The 26,094-nt window shown below is 43.5% G+C and overlaps 1 protein-coding gene across 8 annotated transcripts in view; it reads left to right on the top strand.

Moving 5' to 3' along the window:
* The window catches only part of LOC106584181 (receptor-type tyrosine-protein phosphatase F), a 424,555-nt gene that overhangs the window by 368,618 nt on the left and 29,843 nt on the right, over positions 1 to 26,094 (top strand). For all 8 annotated transcript variants that reach the window (XM_045706049.2, XM_082967931.1, XM_045706048.2 and 5 more), the window contains 4 exons: positions 5,260 to 5,341; positions 6,961 to 7,167; positions 12,733 to 12,896; positions 24,764 to 24,876. In XM_045706049.2, coding sequence (XP_045562005.1) covers positions 5,260 to 5,341; positions 6,961 to 7,167; positions 12,733 to 12,896; positions 24,764 to 24,876 — 566 coding nt within the window. The remainder of the gene's footprint in view (positions 1 to 5,259; positions 5,342 to 6,960; positions 7,168 to 12,732; positions 12,897 to 24,763; positions 24,877 to 26,094) is intronic.

Below are 26,094 nucleotides of genomic sequence, written 5' to 3'. Positions count from 1 at the left end.
AAGGCACAAAAATAAGAACAGGAGAGGATAGAGAATGAGTTGTCAAGTGTTGCTACTGTATGTTGTCTGGGTGCTACTTCATCTGTTCATCTATTTGGCTGGAGGCCAGAACAATAGTGTTAAAAGTAACACCCAGCACTTAAAGGAGCTGAGAGATGATTTGGACAGAGAGAAGATGACGCACAACAGAGGCTAAAGAGGCTGAGCTCGCTGTAATTTAGGTCCAGAAGGCCTTCCTCACCAGACACACAGAAAAAAACATGGCTTTCCATGCTAATGCTAAATCAATAGCCTCAGATGAGCACGAGGACGATGAAGGATTTATGGAGGATGAAGATCTGCACGCACGCATACACACAAGCTGTGTCCTCCAGGGCCGCCTGGTTGGAGAACCACTCCAGTGCCTTTATATACGTCTCGCTATTCTACACACCAACATGAATAAATACTATAGTATTCTACACTACGGCATAAATACTATAGTGTTTTTGTAGTGTAGTGTTTTTGCAGACTTTACTGTAGTATTAACTATAGTGTTTTTGACTACATTACTGCAGTATTTACCATAGTGTTTCTTCTTCAGGAAACCTACTGGAGAAATACTAAGAACATATTTTCAATAACCGGTCAGTCTGAACAGATAGTTCGAAGTTTATGCTATTTTCTATAACCTGTAGGGAACACAATATACTGTATGTTCTATACCTGGCATTTAGGTTTTTCACTTATGGGTGGCACAAATTGCGATATGGGGCAAGGAATGTGCAGGGTATATGCATATTGAATACTGTAGTATTTACTAGTTAAAAAAGTGGTGTTTTTGCAGACTTTACTGTAGTACTGTACTACAGTGTTTTTTTGTGAATAATACAGTAGTATTCAATATAGTATATTACATTTGACTACTTAATTATATAGGAAGTACTATAGTATTCTATAGTCAACTGTAGTATTTTTGTGTGTGAGCAGTTCATGGTATTTTCACATTTATTTTCAGTGGTAGAGCAGTAGAGAGAGCACTATTAGGGATCAGGAGACGAGTGGTTAATCTGCAGTTGCCTTCCATCTTGCTAGACAACGTTTAATTGCTGGAAAATTAAAAGCTATGAATGGAATGCACATATATTCTACCAACAGGACATTAAAAACTGTAATATCTTATGTTTCAACGAGTGTCAACGACATTAAGAACATACAACTGGTGGGTTATACACTCTATCGGCAGGACAGAACAGGAGCCTCTGGTAAGGCACTGGGCGGGGGCCTATGCATATTTGTAAACAATAGCTGGTGCACGATATCTAAGGAAATCTCAAGGTTTTCCTCGCCTGAGGTAGAGTATCTCATGATAAGTTGTAGACCACACTATCTACCTAGGGTTTTCATCTTAAATCAGTTTTACCTCATTTCTATCAGCATATTAAATGTGCAACCAGAGGAAAAAAATCTAGACCACCTTTACTCCACACACACAAAGCTCTCCCTCGCCCTCCATTTGGCAAATCTGACCATAACTCTATCCTCCTGATTCCTGCTTACAAGCTATATTTAAAGCAAGAAGCACCAGTGACTCGGTCTATAAATAAGTGGTCAGATGAAGCAGATGCTAAACTACATGACTGTTTTGCTACATGACTGGAATATGTTCCGGGATTCTTCAGATGGCACACCATCATTGTTCTCAGAAGTACCACTCTCCAAAACCCCTACTGGTTTTCGCTCAGAGACTGCAGAGTTATCATTCAACGTTCTGGCGCCTTCTGAGAGCCAATGAAAGCCTTAGAAAATGTCACGTTACAGCAGAGATCCTGTATTTTTGATAAAGAGGCTACAGAAGGCCAAGAAATGGTCAGACAGGGCACTTCCCATATAGAATCTTCTCAGGTTTTGGCCTGCCATATGAGTTCTGTTATACTCACAGACACCATTCAAACAGTTTTAGAAACTTTAGGGTGTTTTCTATCCAAATATACTAATTATATGCATATTCTAGTTTCTGGGCAGGAGTAATAACCAGATTAAATCGGGTACGTTTTTTATCCGGCCGTGAAAATACTGCCCCCTATCACAAACAGGCTAAAGGAGCTTTCAAGGAGTGGGACTCTAACCCGGAAGCTTATGAGAAATCCCGGTATGCCCTCCGCTGAACCATCAAACAGGCAAAGTGTCAATACAGGACTAAGATCGAATCGTACTACACCGGCTCCGACACTCGATGGATGTGGCAGGGCTTGCAAACTATTACAGACTACAAAGGGATGCACAGCCGAGAGATGCCCAGTGACACGATCCTATCAGACAAGCTAAATAACTTCTATGCTCCCTTCGAGACAAGTAACACTGAAACATGAATGAGAGCATCAGCTGTTCCGGACGACTGTGTGATCATGCTCTCCGCAGCCGATATGAGTAAGACCTTTAAACAGGTAAATATTTACAAGGCCGCTGGGCCAAACGGATTACCAGGACGTTTACTCCGAGCATGCGCTGACCAACTGGCAAGTGTCTTCACTGACATTTTCAACCTCTCCCTGTCTGTCTGTAATACCAACATGTTTTAAGCAGACCACCATAGTCCCTGTGCCCAAGAACATTAAGGTAACCTGCCTAAATGACTACCGACCGTTGCACTCACATCTGTAGCCATGAAGTGCTTTGAAAGGCTGGTCATGGTTCACATCAACACCATCATCCCAGAAACCCTAGACCCAATCCAATTTGCATACCACACCAACAGATGTGCAGATGATGCAATCTCTATTGCTCTCCACATTGCCCTTTCCCACCTGGACAAAAGGAATACCTATGTGAGAATGCTATTCATTGACTACAGCTCAGCGTTCAACACCATAGTGCCCTCAAAGCTCATCACTAAGCTAAGGACCCTGGGACTAAACACCTCCCTCTTCAACTGCATCCTGGACTTCCTGACGGGCTGCCCCCAGGTGGTAAGGGTAGGTAACAACTCATCCGCCACTCTGATCCTCAACACGGGGGCCCCACAAGGGTGCATGCTCAGTCCCTCCTGTACTCCCTGTTCACTCATGACTGCAAGGCCAGGCACGACTCCAACACCATCATTAAGTTTGCTGGTTGGCCTTATCACCGACATGGTAGGCCTGATCACCGACAACGATGAGACAGCCTATATAGAGGAGGTCAGACCCCTGACCGTGTGGTGCAAGGACAACAACCTCTCCCTCAACGTGATCAAGACAAAGGAGATGATTGTGGACTACAGGAAAAGGAGGACCGAACAAGCCCCCATTCTCATCGATGGGGCTTTAGTGGAGCAGGTTGAAAGCTTCAAGTTCCTTGGCGTCCACATCACTAACATGGTGCAAGCACACCAAGACAGTTGTGAAGAGGGCACAACTAAACCTATTCCCCCTCAGGAGACTGAAAAGACTTGGCATTGGTCCTCAGATCCTCAAAAGGATCTACAGCTGCACCATCAAGAGCATCCTGACGGGTTGCATCACTGCCTGGTATGGCAACTGCTCAGCCTCTGACCACAAGGCAATACAGAGAGTAGTGCGTACGGCCCAGTACATCACCGGGGCCAAGCTTTCTGCCATCCAGGACCTCTATACCAGGCTGTGTCAGAGGAAGGCCCTAAAAACCTTCAAAGACTCCAGCCACCCTAGTCATAGACTGTTCTCTCTGCTACCATATGGCAATCGGAACCAGAGTGCCTAGTCTAGGTCCAAGAGACTTATAAACAGCTTCTACCCCCAAGCCATAAGACTTGTTAACAGCTAATCAAAAGGCTACCCAGACTATTTGCATTACTATCTATGCTGCTGCTACTCTCTGTTATTATCTATGCATAGTCACTTTAATAACTCTACCTACATGTACATTTCACTTCAATTACCTTGACACCGGTGCCCCCGCACATTGACTCTGTACCGGTACCCTCTTTATATAGCCCCGCTATTGTTATTTACTGCTGCTCTTGAATTATTTGTTATTCTTATCTCTTACTATTTTTTATAGGTATTTTCTTAAAACTGTATTGTTGGTTAAAGGCTTGTAAGTAAGGATTTCATTGTAAGGTCTACACCTGTTGTATTCGGCACATGTGACAAATAAAATTTGATTGTATTGATTGGATTTACTGTAGCTCTATGCTCCTCTCCCATTAGAGCAGAAAGCAATTTCTTCAAGAGTTCACTTCAAATGTTAACTAATAAAAAATCAGGGGCCCAATGCAGAACCTGCAATTTCAGAAAAGGTACTATTTTTTTTTACCCCTACTACTCAGGCAGACTTGTGAATTACTTGGACTCAGGTGTTTGTTTCTAGAAAGAAACTGTGAACATCTAAGCTGTAATAAGCAGTGCCAGCATGAGTGGTAAAAACTAAAAAAACTAAAACTAATTTAGCAATACAATCAGTATCTTAATGCCCTGGCCAGACCTTTTCATCACGCTCTGGATTAGAGCCAGACACACACACACACACACACACACACACACACACACACACACACACACACACACACACACACACACACACACACACACACACACACACACACACACACACACGAGCCAGAGTAAACATCAGAGCCAAAGCCAAACTTATCCTACTATTCCTCTGGTGACAGAAGTTAACTACATAGGTTTAACAGGGCAAAAATGTTGACACATAAGAGCGGGGGATGTGCGTGCATAGCATACGTGTGTTCGCCTATCAGGGGATTAATTATTTGGTATGAGAGAGTACATATCTATGTTTGAGTATGGATGGATTGAGGCCTTAGCAGAGCTTGAATGTTATGACAATACAGATATCTGAGATATGCTCAGGCTTACCCAAAGGGACAGCGTGTTACACACACATGCATGCACCCATGCACGCACACACACTCATGCTCACTCACTCCATCGCACCCACACATTGGTTTTACTATCCAAGTGGGGACCAAAACATCTATTCTCATTCTAAATCTTATTTTCCCTAAACCTAACCTTAACCAAGCCCTAACCCTAACCCCTAGCCCCTAACTCCTCAGCCTAATTCTAACCCTAATTGTAATCCTAACCCTAAACCTAACACCTAAACCTAAAATAGCTTGAAATGTCCTCACTATTCAAATGTTCCTTGTTTTACTATCCGATGTAAGGACTTTTGGAACCCAAAAGGATAGTAAAGTTAGACCACACACACACACACACACACACACACACACACACACACACACACACACACACACCCTGGTCGTGCTAAACCTGCTTGTCTCTCTCTCTACAGATATTACTACATAGTGGTGGTTCCTGTCACACCAACCACACTACGCAGGTGGGAGAACCCTGAAGATATGGACTTGGATGAAGTGAGTGCGTGTGTGTGCGTGTGTTAACAGCACTTCCTCTGGGCACAGACCAAAAAAATCACTTTCTCCCATAGCACCAAGCTCATTAAATATGAAGCATCTTTAAACACCTCATATATTTTGTCTCTGCCCCCCCCCCCCCCCAAAAAAAAAGAACAAGATGATATCGACAGATCATGCCTTGAATTGCTGATTACAGAATTCTCAGCTTTCACTACACATGTAAATTGCCCTTTTTGCCCTTATCAGTTTGTCTTTGCTGTGCAAGATGGTGATTTCCATTTAAAAAAATAAGCTTTTTATTTTTCATTTCAAGTTTTGTTTCTCCAGAGTGTTTGAGGCACTTAAAACACTCCTAAATAGCTGCTCTTAGCATTTTTTTGCTTTGTTTTATTAATGTGGACCTTTTGGGCTTCAATACCTTTCTCGTGAGTTTGCTTTCTCTCAATCTACTGTCGTCTGCAGAAAAAGTGCAGCCTCCTGAATATCAAAAAAACATAGAGCGCGTTAAATAAATATGCCTGCATCCAAAGCATCTTTGAGACAGCAAGATCTGCTTTCTCATTGTCAAAGTCTTTTCTTTCTCTGCAATCTAAATCATTGCTATTGCTGCAGTTTTATAGACTAGAGAAACTGTATTTTCTGTGTGAAATGGTATGGTTTAAGTTGTATTGAAGAGAGGAGAAGAGGAACAAGGTTATAGGGGTGGTTCACATAAAAATGTATCGTTGACTTTCTAGGAATCAGTAGAACTGTAGAATACTTCAGACATTCTCTTTGAATACTGTTTGTCTGGTTATTGTACTACCTTGACCATTAAGTGCTTGCAGTGCAGTAGACCCTGATAGAGTTGAGATAGAAGCAGACCAACAGATATAGACAGAGTAAGATGCTCACTGAAGAGGCAGGTGGAGAAGAAATTAGTCAAACAATCTACAAAGACACACATCTACCTACCCCCTCTTTCCATCAGAGGGACTGAATTAATGATACCTCATACACACAGACAGGAACACACACACACACACACAGGAACAATCATGTACACACACACACACACACACACACACACACACACACACACACACACACACACACACACACACACACACACACACACAGGAACACACTCCTAAGACTGTCTAATAAAGCTATGACCTCTCACCACAGCTGTAGGTCAGAAAGAGGAGCGAGTGGTGAGAGAGACAAGAGAGGAGCAGCTCACTGTGGACAAGTGTGAAACCTGGCTGCAGGACCAAGATGTTATAAAACTTGAATTACTCTATGCTTCATTTGCAGTATACAATTTTAACCCACCTGTGAGCCTAGAAGCACAATGCATTGTAGCTTATGGGCGCCGTTTATGAACACATATTTATTTGATGTGAACAGTATGTGTGTTCTTTATTACTGACTATATAGTTTCTACCCAATAAAAACAAAACCCCAAACTGGACAGATAGATAATAAAGTTAAGTGCCTTGCTCAAAGTCACAATGGTAGGAGATTGTGTATCTTTGAGTCTTCACTCCAATTGGTACCCTATTGCCAACATAGTGCACATACTGAATGGTGCTCTTTGGGATGCAGATAAGTTTTTCTCTCTGATGTCATGTCAGCTCCTGGAGGCTAGTTCTGAACAGAGCCTGAAGAGGAGACCGACCCAAGAGTTCCTCAGACCCTACATCGCTGCCAAGATGGATGCTCTGCCAGACACCTTCCCTCTAGGAGACGAGAAGAAGTACAACGGCTTCTACAACAAGCCTCTACCGGGCCAGCAGCAGTACCTCTGTTTCGTACTGGCTGCCCTCAAAGACCACGAATCTGTAAGTGAAACAACCACTTCTCCGTATCTATAGATACTGTAGTCCTGTCACAAACATAACTTCCATACAGTATTACCATCCCCGAGATACATGTACGTCCAATGTAGAATCAAACTTAAAAGACTAGTACTGTTAATACAACAGTAAGGATATGTCATATACTGTAAATGCCCTATACTGTAAATGCCCTTTGAGTCTGCCATGCATATTCTACACAGTGCAGCCTGCCAATTATTTTATTTTAATACAATCTGTTGTGTTTTTTGTGATATTCCTCTCATCTCTCAGTGACATAGCTATGTAACAGATGAGCCAACACTTACGCTGGGGTCGCCATGCCGCAATCTGCACGAAGCAGCGGCACTGTATGACTCACGTCTGTGTAGTGAGTCATGGTTACGTGTGCACGTGTCACAGAGAAACTATGAACCCATGTCACAGTCAGAGTTCACTCAGTGTGACCGTAATTGGTTTCCTCTTTAGAAGATGCGCTCACTGGTGTCCTTGGTCTTTACTGCAGAAGTTCAGACAGCTCCTCAGCCTCAAAACATGTCTCCCCTATCTATTTACTTTACATACAGTGCATTTGGAAAGTATTTAGACCCCTTGACTTTTTCCACATTTTGTTACATTCCAGACTTATTCTAAAAATGGATTTAATTGCTGTTTTTTTCTCATCAATCTACACACAATACCCCATAATCACAAAGCAAAAAATGTTTGCAAAAAAATGTAATAATGAAATATCACCTACAGCAGTATTCAGACCCATTACTCAGTACTTTGTTGAAGCACCTTTGGCAGCATTTACAGCCTTGAGTCTTCTTGAGTATGACTCTTCAAGCTTGGCACACCTGAATTTGGGGAGTTTTCCCCATTTTTCTCTGCAGATCCTCTCAAGCTCTGTCAGGTTGAATGGGGAGTGTCGCTGCACAGCTGCCTTTCCAAATCATGTCCAATCAATTACATTTACCACAGGTGGACTCCAATTAAGTTGTAGGAACATCTCAAGGATGATCCATGGAAACAGGATACACCTGAGCTCAATTTCTAGTCTCGTAGCAAAGGGTCTGAATACTTATGTCAATAAGGTATTTTTTTTAATGTATATGCAAAAATGTCTAAAAACCTATTTTCGCTTTGTAATTATGGGGTATTGTGTGTAGATTGATGAGGAACAAAAATGTATGTAATCAATTTTCAAATAAGAGTATAACGTAACAAAATGTGGAAAACGTCAAGGGGTCTGAATACTTTCTGAATGCACTGTATACTGCATGAGGAAATGATGGCATGGTTGATAAAAATAAAAAACATAAATCGATTTTACAACCATTGGACCACCCAACTCTCGACAGTGCCAGCCCATTGTTATGTCTTTCTTCATCTTCTGGTAAGCAATACATTGTGGAGAGAAAGTGGAGTTGTGTATTGTGTTGTTGTTAAGCTAGAACATAGTTATTTCTCTTTAGCAGAGTGACAGACAGACTCATAACAGATCTGTGACCCAGTAAAGTGAATTATTATTGAATCTAAGTCATGCCTGGCCAGAAAAAAATAGCAGGCTAATCACATTCATGGGAAAGCGGGGAAGTGAGCTCAGCTTTATAGTTATGGCAAGGTTGATGGCAGGATGGAGGAAGGAGGAGGAGGGAGGAGGATGGAGGGAGAGAGGGAGGAGGAGGGAGGCAGGAGACTGGAGCAAAAGGGCACTGCAGCTTTATGTGGCTCCCTTGGCTGGTAAATATGCCTGGAAGTGTGAAATTGGATAAAAGAAACAAGCCATATAAACAGTGTGATCACTTACAGCAGGGAAGAGAGGGAGATATAGAGAGAGGGAGGAGAGGTGGGAGCATTAGAGAGAAAGGGTGTCAGTTTCATCTGAGGGGACTGGAGAGAACTGAATGGGAGTGATGGAGGGGTGAAAAGAGTGAGAGGTACAGAGAGAGAGATAAGTCTGATGGAGGAATGGAGAGTGGTAGAGGGAGCCTTGGGGAAATAATATGCACTACTAAGAGAAGAGGAACGCAGTAAAGGTTTTATGGATGAGATTTTCTTCTTTTTTTTATGGGGAGATTTTATGGATGAAAAAGAGAGTTGTTTAAATGACACAGAGGGAGGCAGAGAGACAGACACACAATGAAAATAGGGAGATGGACAGAGACAAATAGAGAAAGAGACAGATTGAAAGAACGAGAGACAGGACGAAAGAGAGAGACCGAGACACAGACAGAGAGAGGTCGTAGCCTGGGGATTAAGGGAGGGGGGAGGGGGGGGGTCCTGGAGCTCTGCCCTCACCTCAGACACACCCGGAGGGGATCGTTGTCAATTTGTAAGTCGCTCTGGATAAGAGCGTCTGCTAAATGGCGTAAATGTAAATGTAGTCAATATGTTCAACAATCATCTTCGTGTTTAGCGTTACGCCCATCTTCTCTCATTGCCAATGTCTTTTTAGGACCTATCTGCAAAAAAGATGATTCTGAGATAAATGGCTTCAAAGTTCCAAACCCTCATTTGTTTATGTTTCAGCATTTTTTTTCTTGTATTTTTTTTTTATTTATCAACATGAACTGGGGTATTTAGAGTACTTTATACCGCAGAGTTGGTGAATACTCGTTTCTGATTGGCCAGAAGGGCATTCTAAAATAGCGATCATGACGCAATAAGCGCCTACACACACAAACCATACTTGCTACAAAGTTACATAAAGCTCAACCATCAACCACACAAACCGAAATTGGATACATTCTAAACACAGATCCAACGAGGAAAAACTTAGCTAGCTAGCATTTATTTGTTTTTGCAGAGACATATTTTATTGGAGCATCTGATGACCTAACGTGGTGAGTGATGAACATGAATTTATTTGGTCCTTACTGATGCAATCATGACGCAAGTGGCGCTACATCAATAACAAGGCTGTGTCAATAACTACATTTTGACAAAAATGCAGACAGCTCTTGAAAATGTGTCACTTATTACTTTCAATGTGCTATCGTGAGAATGATTATTGAGAGACCTCTTAACCTTTTACTGCAGTGGGCTAAATCATGATCCTTCCATTTGAATTTGGTGGTGCTTTTAGATGGTTGAAGTCACAGTGATCGCACGTTGGGAATTCAACAAACCTCTGGCTGTCTTTTTGAGTGGGTGAATATACATACTGTAGGTTGAAATCTCATTGATCTACATCTCAACCAAATATTACCCAAATGTTCATGTTCCAATGATGTGTTGTGCCCAGTGGGAAGCCTGATTGTGGGAGAAACAATGGAAAAAATAAGACTATTCACCCTATGCACTCCTCAGTCTTCTCTCCTTTCCTTCCCCGCATCAGCTCTGCTTTTCACTCACTTTATTATCTCTCCAATACACAGCATTCCCATGCTGCATTTGTAAATGTAGAGGCGCTGGCAGTACATTATTCACTCACTCTATGGGCTGTGTTTCTATCAGATAGTGCTTCTCAAATTGATCACTCCCAAAGTTTCCCCCCTCTCTGAGAATATCTAAATGTCCTCTTTTGTTTGGGCTTCCATCCACTGTGTCTAAGAGGCGTGACTGCTGCCATTTTTCAAAGAAAGTTTTGTGCTGCACTGCCTGCTGCACTTTGCCAAAAGTATAAGAATGAGCTACGGAGAAGAGAGAGAGAAGAGGAGCCTGGGAGGGAGAGAATAGAGAGACCGAGACAGAAGAGAGAAAGACGAGCCTGGAAGCGATGGAGAGAGAAAGAGGAAGCAGAGAAATGAGCTCAACATGAACAGTTCTCAGCGATGTCAGGCTATTCATGGCTGTTTCTGTCATTGAATCGATCAAGACCCCAGGTCTTTCTCAGCAGGTATCAGAATATGGGATGCACTATGACCTTTTGACCTTGAACCTTTGTGCAAAGGCTTTTGGCCCATATGAGTCTTTCATTTATGCAGGATATGACTGCAACCATCTGCATCAATATCAGATGCATATTTTTCAATATTTACTTTGAAGACGTCAATTTATTCTGTGGTGAAACATTCAGAAGACTCGACAGTAACTCTTGTTTTGAGTACTCCTCAACTGGGCCTGACAAGAGCTAGCCACATGTAAACCTGGTGGCATGGCCTCAGTGAAAGTTGTTGGGATTTACAGCTGCCAGTTATTAATTAAACAATCATTTTAGCAACACGTCTTAGACAGCGAAGGGGTTGCAAATGGGACAGAGAGAGAGGTAGAGAGACGGGTAGAGAGAGAGAGAGAGAGATCTTGATGGAGGATTAGACTTGGTCATTGTGTGTTGTCCCTGCTGTGTCCGGGGAGGGTGACTAGTGCAGGGGAGGATGCGCATCAGCGGCCTCTGAGGACAAATCCGATAAAGGTGACAACTTTCATCACGCCCTCTGGAAGCCAGCAGAGAACCCGGGGCCAACCCTGTCTCACTGGCGTCATTAAGCTACAGTATATCACAGTCTCACTAATTGACATGGCAGGGTTAGAGGAGGGGAAGAGCAGGAGAAGAGAGCAACAGAGGCTGAAAATAACTCCGGGTCAGGGGCAGAGAGGAGCGAGGGGAAGGGGACAGACTTAACTACCAGGGAGCAGTTGTGAGTGGGCGATTGCTGATACAGGGGCAGGATCTGGAGTTTGTTTATCTGCTCGCAGCATATGTGTACTACTCTCTGAGTGTATTTAGTAGTAGCTTCATCTGCATCAGCACTTAGGCTACAGTAGGCCTATACCTCTCTCCCGGCTTGCGTCTGTGCCACCACAGTAAGCAGGCATATGTAGTGACTGCAGTGCTCTGTGTGTTTCTACGGCAACTGGAATGGACGTCTTTGTCAGCACCAGTTAATGTTTTTATCAGTTAAAAAGGCTATTAAAACCCCATTAAAAAGGGAGTTCTGTCATACATTTCCAAAGTAGGCAACAACTACTCTCTCTCTCTCTCTCTCTCTCTCTCTCTCTCTCTCTCCTCTCTCTCTCTCTCTCTCTCTCTCTCTCTCTCTGCGTGTGTGTCTACCACAGATCCCCTTTTCATCTTCAAGTTTTTTGCAGAGAGGCTGGGTACTATGGATATGTCTTGGCATGATGCTGGCGTCACATAATAAAGTTAAATGGATCAATTTGCAAGGCGTAATTCGCTTAAAGTAACTGCGCTTGTTGTCACTTTGTGTTCTGGCTGACAGGTTGGGGAAGTTTCACTCTATTAAAGAATGGAGCTAGCTACAAATACACCTCTCTCTCCTTCACCAGATGCCTGGCTGATGTTAGTCTCCATCAGACACAGCGTTAGATACGGGCTAAGGCAGAACTATAAAGAACTCTGTATAGGGCTAAGGTAGCATCACGTTGAGTTAGCACCATGTTTCCAGACGCCTAACTGGTGTCAGCCACTGACTTTCAATCAGGCACTGGGTTAGACAAGGGATAAGACATAAGAGCATAGAGCTCTAAAGTACTCCAACAGGCTTGAGACTACACAGGTCACAAGGTTAATAGAGCAGTGTTCAGCCTCAACCAAATGATAAAGCCTTTCCATTCTGAACAGGGGTTGCTGTGTGGTGTCCTCCTACTTCTTCTCTCCTACAGCAGAAGACGTTTGCAGCCAGCCCGTACTCGGACCCCATCACAGTGAAGCTCCACAGTGGTATGGCTCGCCATGCTGAGGACCCAGAGATGCTGTGGGTCATGGGCCCTGTCCTGGCCGTCGTACTCATCATCATCATCGTCATCGCCATCCTGCTCTTCAAGAGGTAAATACGCCGCCACGCCAAATATTTCTGATCTGCAAATAGGTGGAAATTGTGGGCTAAAATGTTAGGTAGTGACATGGGATTGGCAGAACAATTGCTGCAATGAATGTGCGTCACGACACTCTAGTGTTTGATGTGGATTGTTTTTCACAAGTGCCCGCAACTGTACATGTACATTACTGCTAAAGGCAGTTAGGACACAACTGATAACTACAAACTTTGACAGTATGTGAAATTTCTAAAATCGAGTATGCTTTAAATGCCAGGATGGCATGCTCATTTTGGCTTTTCATCTAGTAGAATTCGCTACACAATTGTGAGGAGGATAATTGTCTCTCCAGACTCACGTGTGTAGAGCAGACAGTGTCAAAAGAGGTGGTTAACTTGCATCGGCATGACAGTTGGCACAAATGCACATATACACTACATGACCAAAAGTATGTGGACACCTGCCTGTCGAACATCTCATTCCAAAATCCTCGGCATTAATATGGAGTTTGCTGCTATAAAAGCCTCCATTCTTCTGGGAAGGCTTTCCACTAGATGTTGGAACATTGCTGCTGGGACTTGCTTCCACAAGACCGTTAGTGAGGTCGGGCACTGATGTTGGGCGATTAGGCCTGGCTCACGGTCTGCATTCCAATTCATCCCAAAGGTGTTCGATGGGATTGTGGTCAGGGCTCTGTCAAGTTCTTCCACACCGATCTTGACAAACCATTTCTGGACCTCGCTTTGTGCATGGGGGCATTGTCATGCAGGAACAGGAAACTGTTGCCACAAAGTTGGAAGCACAGAATCGTCTAGAATGTCATTGTATGCTGTAGCGTTAAGATTTCCCTTCACTGGAACTAAGGGGCCTAGCCTGAACAATGAAAACAGCCCCAGACCATTATTCCTCCTCCCCCAAACTTTACAGTGGGGTAGGTAGCATTCTTCTGGCATCCACCAAACCCAGATTTGTCTGTCAGACTGGAAGATGGTGAAGCGGGATTCAACACTCCATAGAACACATTTCAACTGCTCCAGAGTCCAATGGCCGCGAGCTTTACACCACTCCGTCCGATGCTTCGCATTGTGCATGGTGATCTTAAGCTTGTGTGCGGCTGCTCGGGCATGAAGCTCCCGATTTAACAGTTTATGCACTGACGTTGCTTCCACAGGCAGTTTGGAACTCGTATTGAGTGTTGCAACAGAGGACAACCAATTTTTACGTGCCAAGCGCTTCAGCACTCGGTGGTCCCGTTCTTTGAGCTTGTGGCAGTCCCGTTCTTTAAGCTTGTGTGGCCTATCACTATCACGCGGCTGACGTTTACACTTCACAATAACAGCACTTACAGTTGACCGGGGCAGCTCTAGCAGGGCAGAAATTTGGCGAACTGACTTCTTGGAACGGTTGCATCTTATGATGGTGCCACATTGAAAGGCTCTGCTCGATTTTATACACCTGTCAGCAACAGGTGTGGCTGAAATAGCCTAATCCACTCATTTGAAGGGGTGTCCACATACTTTTGTATAGTGTATTTGACCACATCCCAAAGTATGCTAATGAGCCCCACCAGTACATTGCCCCCACCTATGAATGATGACCGATGATTGTTCATATTCTAAATGTTGGGTAGAAACATGTCTGATTATACTTACAAGGTACAGAACTGTGCCATGTGAGTTCATATGTGTACCTGTGAAGAGTACCTTTCCCTTTTTTGTACCCCAGGGAACAACGCTGTATCCTAACCATACCCCATTTTTTGAGAGTGTGTTAATACATGTTCCAAGCGATAATTATGAACCTGATGGCACTGCAGAAATATTGACGCACTCAACCAAGTGTGGTCACAGTACAAAATAGAAAACTAATTGAAATCAGAAAACAGCAGTATACTGTCATTTTATAGAAATAACAACTTCAAGTTGTTGTATGTACTTAAAGCAAAGTGCAACAATGTATTCTTGGCACTATACACCATACGGTGCATTTGGAAAGTATTCAGAGCTCTTGAATTTTTCCACATTTTGTTATGTTACAGCCTTATTATAAAACAACCTTATTGTTTTTTTCCCCTCATCAATCTACACACAACACCCCATAATGACACAGCAAAGATTTGATTTTAGAAATGTTTGCTAATTTATAAAAAATAAGAAACTGAAATATAAAATTTACATAAGTATTCAGACCCATTACTTAGTACTTTGTTGAAGCACTTTTGGCAGCGATTACGGCCTCACATTCTCTTCGGTATAACGCTACAAGCTTGGCACACCTGTATTTGGGGAGTTTCTCCCATTGTTCTTTGTCAGGTTGGATGGGGAGTGTCGCTGCACAGCTATTTTCAGGTCTCTCCAGAGATGTTTGATCGGGTTCAAGTCTGGGCTCTGGCTGGGCCACTCAAGGACATTCCGAGACTTGTCCCGAAGCCACTCCTGCATTGTCTTGGCTGTGTGCTTATGGTCGTTTTCCTGTTGGAAGGTGAACCTTCGCCCCAGTCTGAGGTCCTGAGCGCTCTGGAGCAGGTTTTCATCAAGGATCTCTCTGTACTTTGGCCTGTTTATTTTTCCCTCGATCCTGACAAGTCTCCCATTACCTGCCACTGAAAAACATCCTCCCAGCATGATGCTGCCACCACCATGCTTCACCATATGGATGTTGCCAGGTTTCCTCCAGACGTGACTCTTGGCATTCAGGCCAAAGAGTTCAATCTTGGTTTCATCAGACCAGAGAATCTTGTTTATCATGGTCTGAGAATCTTTAGGTGCCTTTTGGCAAACTCCAAGCAGGCTGTCATGTGCGTTTTACCTGAGGAGTGGCTTCAGTCTGGTCACTCTACCATAACAGCCTGATTGGTGGAGTGTTGCAGAGATGGTTGTCCTTCTGGAAGGTTCTCCCATGTCCAAAGAGGAACTCTCGAGCTCTGTTAGAGTGACCATCGGGTTCTTGGCCACCTCCCTGACCAAGGCCCTTCTCCCCCGATTGCTCAGTTTGGATGTGCGGACGGCTCTTAGAAGAGTCTTGGTAGTTCGAAACTATTTCCATTTTAGAATGATGGAGGCCACTGTTTTTGGGGACCTTCAATGCTGCAGACATTTTTTGGTACCCTTCCTCAGATCTGTGCCTCAAAACAATCCTGTCTCGGAGCTCTACGGACAATTCCTTCAACTTTATGGCCTGGTTTTTGCACTGACATGCACTGTCAAATGTGGGACCTTATATAGACAGGTGTGTGCCTTTCCAAATCATGACCAATCAATTGAATTTACCACTGATGTACTCCAGTCCATCAGTGTAGAAACATCTCAATGATGATCAGTAGAAGCAGGATGCGCCTGAGCTTAATTTCGAGTCTCATAGCTAAGGGTCTGAAAATAAGGTCTTTATTATTCATTTTTTTTATGTGTTAAAATGTCTAAAAACCTGTTTTCGCTTAATCATTAAGGGGTATTGTGTGTAGATTGATGAGGAAAATAGTTTATTTAATAAATTTTTTAAAAAGGCTGTAACTCAACAAAATGTGTCTGAGTACTTTCTGAATGCTCTGTATATACATAAGTGGACACCCCTACAAATGAGTGGATTCGACAATTTCAGCCACACCCATTGCTGACAGGTGTTTAAAATCGAGCACACAGCCATGCAAACTCCATAGATGACCAGCAGTAGAATGGCCTTACTGAAGAGCTCAGTGACTTTCAACGTGGCACCGTGATAGGATGCCACCTTTCCAACAAGTCAGTTTGTCAAATTTCTGCCCTGCTAGAGCTGCCCTGGTCAACTGTAAGTGCTGTTATTGTGAAGTGGAAATGTGTAGGAGCAACAACGGCTCAGCCGCGAAGTGATAGCCCACACAAGCCCACAGAACGGGATCGCCGAATGCTGATGTGCGAAGGGCGTAAAAATCTTCTGTCCTCGGTTGCAACAATACTGAGTTCCAAACTGCCTCTGGAAGCAACGTCAGCACAAGTACTGTTCGTCGGGAGCTTCATGAAATAGGTTTCCATGGCCGAGGAGCCACACCCAAGCCTAAGATCACCATGTGCAATGCCAAGCGTCGGCTGGAGTGGTGTAAATCTCACCACCAATTGACTCTGAAGCAGTGGGAATGCGTTTGCTGGAGTGTTGAATCACGCTTCACCATCTTCCAGTCTGACGAATGAACCTGGGTTTGGCGGATGCCAGGAGAATGCTACCTGCCCGAATGCATAGTGCCAACTGTAAAGTTTGGTGGAGGAGGAATAATGGTCTGGGGCTGTTTTTCATGGTTCTGGCTAGGCCCCTTAGTTCCAGTGAAGGGAACTCTTATTAATGCTATATCATACAATTACATTCTAGTTGATTCTGTGCTTCCAACTTTGTGGCAACAGTTTTGGGAAGACCCTTTCCTGTTTCAGAATGACAATACCCCCATGCACAAAGCGAGGTCCATACAGAAATGGTTTGTTGAGATTGGTGTGGAAGAACTTGAATGGCCTGCATTCGTTGGAGTTCAGTGGTTACTCCAACAAGACAGATAGACATTCATCTGGCCTCGGCCTGAAGTCCTATAGGCTCTGTGAGACTCTCTTCTTGGAGTGGGAATTGATATGAGAGGTATCTCAGTCAGGTAGCCTGTGGCCCTGCTCTCCCAGAGTTGGCCCAGCCGTGTTTTCTCTGCTCTCTTTGAATGTAGCTGTCCTTAGAGCTTCTAACTGAGCTAGCGTAAGAGAGAGAGGGGAGAAGAGGGGATCCATATGCTTCTTCCACTAATAATGAAATCTCAGCTAGCTAGCACACTGCTGGGATGGGACGAGCTGGTCCTCCTTTCTCTGTCTTCTATCTGTTCAACTTTCTTCTCCTCTTTTGTCACTCTTCTCTCTTACTGTTCGTCCAGTCTTTGAGTTGCTGGGGTTGTTGTAGTGTAGCTCTCCTTACTTCTCAGACACTTCAGCCCTGCTTGAACAAAAAAAGGGAATCAGGTGCTTGACTTGATCATTTAAAAAGGACTTAATCATTTAAAAAAGCATTCCAAAATGTTTGGCCTCACCTTAATTCTCCTCACTCTGGCGATCAGATGGAGCCAGACCTCAACTCGCTCTTACACGACAACCCAGGAAAGTAATGAGCTGAACTCAGCTGAACTAGTAATTCAAAGTATTACTCTGTGGATAAGTCCAGGCAAGGCTGACTTAGATGGCAGGAGGGTGGAGAATTTCTTCACAGCAAATGAGAAGAAATCTTTTGATGTGTCCCAATTTAACATGCCTATTTGACTGCATAGGCCCGTAGCTCTCTGATGTCCATGCCAGGACACATAGCAACTTTTTATGACTTGGAAGTAATTTTGCTAGAATGGATTGTCCTCAAATATAAATGAATGTAAACTCTACAAAATGCAATACAAGAGGCAGATCTATAGACATTTCAACAGTTGCAAAAGTATATGAGGTGAAATAGCTTATTATATAATAACCCCATCCTCATCTGTCCACACAATGTTGTAGGATATCATAGTTGATACCGGGACGTTAGTTGCAGGATGCAACCTACTGTATTTCCACTGAGCTAGTACAATATCTACCTCAAGTAATCTGAAGGAGCAGAGTGCACCATCATCAAGCCTGTCCAACTGCAGAGAATATAATTATCTCCTGAATGCCCCACATAGCAGATATGTAGATCCTCCTTTTTTAGTTTTCCAGCATATGTATCTTAAGAGAATGGGTTGTAAAGAAAAAAACGGATATTTAAACAATTGTTGAAGATGATCACAGTGACAGGGATTGAGATCTGGGCGCCTGGAGGAAAAACTCATTTTCGAAATGTCAGCGTTATTATCTGAATAAAACCGCAGGGCTGAGAGATTGGAGGAGAGAGGGAGAGAGAGGGTGGGAAGGAGGGATGGATGGAAGGAGGGAGGGAGGGAGGTGTGAAGTAAAGAGCTTGTATGAGCCAGTGCTGTTCCCCGTCCACTGCTTCTATGCTTTAAACCTGTAATTTAATCCTCCTCCCTCTCTCTCTCTGTGTTTTTTCCCTCGTTCACTTTCCCCCTGCTTTCTGTGGACGCAGCAAACAAGAAAGGTTAGTACTTCTCTCCTGTTTTACACCCTTACACCGCTTTCCCCCCTCTCAACCCTGGCTTGGCTGTCAATCTGCAGCACACGTCTCCTCTCCCATCCCCTTAAGGCGTCAGCAGGCTTCAGTTCATCTGGCTGAACGAGTGTGCTTGCATAGTCCCTTAAAAGACCTTCACTTGAAAAAAATATGTTTTTACATCAAATTAAGATGTTTGGTGCAATATTTCTGAAGTGAAAAAATGTACATGAAACCGATTCGTCTCTCGTTGAATGACAAAAAACACTTAATTGAAGAACCCCTGCTGTTGACCAATCACCGACGAATGGGAGTAGACTTCAGCTACTGACTTCGGCTTGCCTCAAACTTTTTGCTGTTGTGCCCGAACAACCGATAAAACCCTCGCTGAGACACAAACTAACAAAAACGTCACAAAATGTAATCACAATATAGGCTCAAACCGTTCCAAACTGTTACGGCTGGGAAGCATGTGGACGGATGCCTTTACTCCTCTATAAGATGTGCTTCTGGGTCAGGCTGCTCCACTCTGTTCTGTTCTGACTGAAGCCTGATGTAGAGAGTCAGAGTGACAGACTGACATGCTCTTTGTTTCTACTACTATGTCAAAATCACACATAGCGAGGTCCAGTATGCGATCGATTCTTTTTTACTACTCTTTTTACTGACTCGAAAGTCATGATTCGTTTTTCTGAGTGACTCGTTCATTTTAGTCGTTCTTTTAACCTGCAAGATTGATACACGCTCCTCCGGCTCAACGGCTCCAGAGATGTGCTCTGACCAACAACTGTCTGTCATAATTACGCAAAGGAAAATAGATCATGCTGCAGGCAGCATAGAGAAGAAAAATATATGTTAACTGATAATTGCTCTCATGGTGCAAGAATGAATGCAATTCATTAATTATTGAATGTCATGATGGAATCGGCTTTGTAGAATCAAAACATGCACAGCCTCTGCTCGACAAACTTGAACTCGAGAACAAATCGTTTGGGGGGGCTGCAGTTTGCGAACCATATTGTGCTTATCACCCTCATGGCAGTCGAGCAATGCATTCCTCCAACAGTCGTTCACAATCTAGTCCGGATGTGGCCACAACTAGACCTTGTTTCAAATGTATAAAGACATAATCTTATTTGTATACCTAGCAATCAACAAATGTAGGCCTACATTGTTTAAACAACAAGTCTCAGTCACAAATGACAGCTTCAATAAGCACCCTACGGTGAATGACACGTGAACGAGAGGCTTGTAGGATTATGACAGTTTTAAGTTCATCGTTCGCCGGTAGGGGCTCCTACCTGCCAACTATGATGAACGAGAGGCTTGTAGAATCATGACTCTTTCAAGTTTTCAGTTCATCGTTCACTGGTGTGGGGCCCTGCGTGTTCTGGCCATTACTGACTCAAATGAACGAAATGAGTCTAAAGAATCGTTCTTTTGACTGAACTTCCAATCACTATCACACCTCTATGTCTTGTTTCTTTGACTGGTGTGTTGTGTTTTTTCTCAGAAGACATGTCTGGCACTTGACTGGTTGTGTGTCTGCGTGTGTGTGTGCGTGTGTTGTTCCACGCATGTAGTGTTTGCGCGTGTGAGCATGCAAATGTGTGCATGTGTGTGTGGGCAATGTTTACAGGCAGCTTTGAGAAATTTCTTTGTGATCTCGTTGATCTGCTGAGCTACGTCTCTCTGAGAGATCATAGTCTGTGGTTTCTCCTTCGCCCCGTTCCCTCCACCACCACCCACACACACCTGCAGCCCTGACGCCTTGCAAGCTAAATGCAAAAGTTGGAGTTCAAATTACATGTTGTTTCCTAGGCAATAGTCAGAATAACAAAGCACCCTTTCCCACACGTCCTTATTTCATGCCTCCATGCTTTATTACGATCTCCATTACAATCCCCATCTCGCCGTCCACCTCCATGGCTGTGTCCCAAACGGCATCTTATTTCCTATATATTGAAGCTCTATTGACCCGAGCCTTAAGGGCTTTCATCAAAAATAGTGCACCGCAGTTACAGTTGAAGTCGGAAGTTTACATACAATTAGGCTGGAGTCATTAAAACTCGTTTTTCAACCTCTCCACAAATATCTTGTTAACAAACTATAGTTTTGGCAAGTCAGTTAGGACATCTACTTTGTGCATGACACAAGTAATTTATCCAACAATTGTTTACAGACAGATTATTTCACTTATAATTCACTGTATCACAATTCCAGTGGGTCAGAAGTTTACATACACTAAGTTGACTGTGACTTTAACAGCTTGGAAAATTCCAGAAAATGATGTCATGGCTTCAGAAGCTTCTGATAGGCTAATTGACATCATTTGAGTCAATTGGAGGTGTACTTGTGGGTGTATTTCAAGGCCTACCTTCAAACTTAGTGCCTCTTTGCTTGACATAATGGGAAAATCTAAAGAAATCAGCCAAGACCTCAGAAGAAAATTGTAGACCTCCACAAGTCTGGTTCATCCTTGGGAGAAATGTCCAAATGCCTGAAGGTACCACGTTCATCTGTTCAAACAATAGTACACAATTATAAACATCATGGGACCACGCAACCGTCATACCGCTCAGGAAGGAGATGCGTTCTGTCTCCTAGAGATGAACGTACTTTGGTGCGAAAAGTGCAAATCAATCGCCGAACAACAGCAAAGGACCTTGTGAGAATGCTGGAGGAAACAGGTACAAAAGTATCTATATCCTCAGTAAAACGAGTCCTATATCGATATAACCTGAAAGGCCACTCAGCAAGGAAGAAGCCACTGCTCCAGACCTGCCATAAAAAACTTGACTACGGTTTGCAACTGCACATGGGGACAAAGATCATCCTTTTTGGAGATATGTCCTCTGGTCTGATGAAGCAAAAATAGAACTGTTTGGCGATAATGACCATAGTTATGTTTGGAGGAAAAAGGGGGATGCTTGGAAACCGAAGAACACCATCCCAACCCGTGAAGCACGGGGGTGGCAGCATCATGTTTTAGGGGTGCTTTACTGCAGGAGGGACTGGTGCACTTCACAAAATAGAAGGCATCATGAGGGAGGAAAATTATGTGGATATATTGAAGCAACATCTCAAGACATAAGTCAGGAAGTGTCATCGTCGCTGGTGTAGGTGGCAGGGAAGTCAGGCGCAGGAGAAACCAACTTGTCAAAGATATCCTTGGTAGCAGGAAAGGGGCAGAGTCAAATGCAGGAGACTGAGGTCCGTTAACACAGATGTTTAATAAACACCGAATAAACAAAGTCGCCACAAGGCAGGGTGCGCCGAACACAAGACAGGAGGACAGCTCCAAAATCAAAAACGCACAGGGCGCAGCCCGGCAACCCTAATGCCTAACCCAAAAATACGGGGCGTAGCTAAAGCAGCGCAAAAACACCGACTGCCACACATAACATGACATGTAATAATCCCGCACGAATTCCCAAACCAAAAAGACAAACTAAATACCCCCCCACTAATGACTAACAAGGAACAGGTGCGGACCTAGACAGACAAAACCAAAAGACACAGAAACGTAGATCGGTGGCAGTTAGTAGGCCGGCGACGACGACCGCCGAGCACCACCGGGGAGGGGCGCCACCTTCTGTGGACGCTGTGACACAACTTGTATTCTCTGGAGTTGTTTAATAAACAAATAAACAAACTCCAAAACCAACGTACATAAAAAATAACATGGGTAAAAATACCCGTAGCACACCAATACATAATTCATGACAAAAATAACAAACAAACAATCTCGGACAAGAACATGAGGGGAAACAGAGGGTTAAATACACAACATGTAATGAATGGGCTTGGAACCAGGTGTGTAGGAAAATAAGACAAAACCAATGGAAAATGAAAAATGGATCAGTGATGGCTAGAAGACCGGTGACGTTGACCGCCGAGCACCACCCGAACAAGGAGGGGCTTCGACTTCGGTAGAAGTCGTGACAGCAAGTTAAAGCTTGGTCGCAAATGGGTCTTCCAAATGGACAATGACCCCAAGCAATACTTCCAAAGTTGTGGCAAAATGGCTTAAAGACAACAAAGTCAAGGTAATTGGAGTGGCCATCACAAAGCCCTGACCTCAGTCCTATAGAAGATTTTTGGGCAGAACTGAAAAAGCATGTGCGAGCAAGGAGGCCTATAAACCTGACTCCGTTACACCAGCTCTGTCAGGAGGAATGGGCCAATATTCACCCAACTTATTGTGGGAAGCTTGTGGAAGGATACCCGAAACGTTTTACCCAAGTTAAACAATTGAAAGGCAATGCTACCAAATACTAATTGAGTGTATGTAAACTTCTGACCCACTGGGAATGTGATGAAAGAAATAAAAGCTGAAATAAATCATTCTCTCTACTATTATTCTGACATTTTACATTCTTAAAATGAAGTGGTGATCCTAACTGACCTAAGACAGGGAATTTTTACTAGGATTAAATGTCAGGAATTGTGAAAAACTGAGTTTAAATGTATTTGGCTAAGGTGTATATAAACTTCCGACTTCAACTGTAAGTTTAAGGCTAGTAACATGACTGGCACCTCCCATAGACAGCTATGATAGCATGGCATCACTAATAGCTGCCCCTGAGAGAGAGTTAGGTGAGCACATCAGCAGCAGCACTCAGCGATGGAGGCTACTGCACATGACATGCTAGCGTAATGTTAGCGCTACCCAGAGAAACGAACGCAGGCTTTAATGCATTTGCGTGGCAGCAGCTGTAACATGTCTAGGAGACGTGTGTGACGCATTGGGAATGGAGGAGATGTGCTCTCTCTCTCTGTTTCTCCCTCTTCCTACTTTCCTTCCTCCTCTCCTTCTCTTTCTCTCTCCTCTCTCTACTCCATCCCCCTTTCCCCTTCCCCAAGTCCCTCCCTCACCCACTCCCCCCTCCCGCTCTCCTTCCCTCCCTCCTTCTGTCTTTCTCTCCACCTCTGTAATTAGCCAGCCTTGCTAGTCTGTCACTGCAACTGATCCGTTAATTGCTCAGCCTGTTTGTTTTCACACATTCATATGGGGGAAATTAGAGGTTTTAATGAGCGTAAACCTAAAACTGTGTCACCATTTCCCCCCCAGCTGTGTAGACAGTAAATTGGGCCCTCCACACATAAACTGCCTCATCTGGGGAACCAACGAACACAGCCCGGCAGACAGTGTTATTTAACAACAGCATACTCAAATGGCACCCTATTCCCTATATAGCGCATTACTTTTGACCAGAGGTGAGGGCTGTGGCTATGGTCAAAAGTAGTGCATTATATAGCGGGGATGGTGCAGTTTGGGACATAAAACAAATGTACTTATTTATGTGTACTGTATTTATATTTTGTATTCTGTAGGTTGACTTTGTGTCTTGTCTGTCTTGTACATTGTCTATTACTGGAAGCACCTATTCATTAAGTCAATTTCCGGGTATGTGTAAATGTGATTCTGGGATTGTGATCTGACTCTGAAGAGTAGATGTGTGCCTCTGCTTCAGGAAGTTACAAATCTCAACATAACTTTTAACTACCTGCAAACTGAGCATCGTCTTGGTATCCGGTATCTTCCACATCATTGCAGAAATAAACAGATATCAGTCTTTGGGTTGGGTTCTGATGGGTAATCTGTATAATGGGTTGACCATCTCAAGCCAGCAGGCCACTGCTGTATGGTTACATTCCAATGTCTAAAGGCCTTTTAGCATGCCACTTAAAATACATGCCAAATACATTACATTCTAAATAGTAGTGTGAATATTGGAGCAGAGTATATACTGTGTTTACAGCTCCTCTCATGGCCTCTCCTCCCTGCCTGTCTCCGCAGGAAACGAGCATCTCCCTCTGCCAAGGATGAGCACTCTGCTGGGGTGAAGGACTCTCTGCTGGCCCACTCCTCTGACCCTGTGGAGATGAGACGACTTAACTACCAGACACAAGGTATAGACACACACAAACTCACCCACCCAGACACACTAGCAGACCCGACTGATCACTAGACACACACTGCAAATTCGGACGTTTGAAAAGGTCCTAAGAACATCGATAGGCCTTTCTCGGCACACTGGGAGCAAACTCATGATTCTCGGAGTCGGAGCACGCTGCTTAGACCACTGTGCTACCGCAGTTCACAATGTTCTAGCAAGCCGCGAGAATACTGTGAATACTGATGATACCTGATGGTAATAGTGCGTTGTTTTTCATTATTTTTGTTTTAAGCCTTCCTTAATAAACCACAGTCCTAACCTTAACCACTCGGAATTAACACAAAGTTAACCCTTTGAGTTGTTTCTGTTTTACCCCTGTAACCACACGGAATTAACCCTGTGACCATGCAGAATGAATGGGTGAAAAATAGACGCTCATCCATAATACGTTGAATTTCGAAGGGAAACTTCGAGATCTTGTTGAGCAGACAAACAACCCACACAGACGCACTTACATTTAGCAACCATGGCCAAACTTTCCACTTTGCCCACAGACAAATCTCTAACAAGGTTGCTTATAAAACCTGGCCTCTAGCCACCTCCACTGGTCACACTCCTACGCTTTGATAAATTCTGGTAAATGTGTAGATTTCTGTAACCACTTTGATAGGAGAAGCAATGTAGTGCAGCTCACAGGACAGCTTTGGAAGATGTAATAGGAAAACCATCTGAGGTCTCAGTTTATATGCAGCTAAATTAGATTCAGCTAAATTAGAACAATATCAGATGCTGGTTATCTCAAATTAAAGATAGTCAGCAAATAATTGAATGTCGACAATCATCGGTGGAATGTACCTGCTTTACTGTACAGCACATTTTCCAGCGTATTAAAAATAATAAAATAAACACAGAGTGTTAAATCAACACTGAAAGTATTGAGTTTGTGGACCCATATAGACATCGGGAACAGTGTTAAATTAACACTGCTTAGTTGAAACCCTTATTCAAATATTTCCCAGAGTGCCTTATCTTTCAAATAAAAAACACCCATGACTGTATTTGTTAGTGACAGAGATATGCTTGTTGCATTCATCCATTTTCAGCCCTCCTGACTTCACCAAGTGATAAAAAATGTGTATTATATAACACAATACCTTACACAGTTCATAAGGACTTATTTTGAGGGCCTAGTATTACCCTAATAGAGTGACCTGAAAGTCATATACATCAC

This window comes from Salmo salar, chromosome 23, assembly GCF_965601325.2.
Source record: "Salmo salar chromosome 23, fSalSal1, whole genome shotgun sequence".
Lineage (NCBI taxonomy): Eukaryota > Metazoa > Chordata > Actinopteri > Salmoniformes > Salmonidae > Salmo > Salmo salar.
This window is presented reverse-complemented; position numbering and strand designations above follow the sequence as displayed.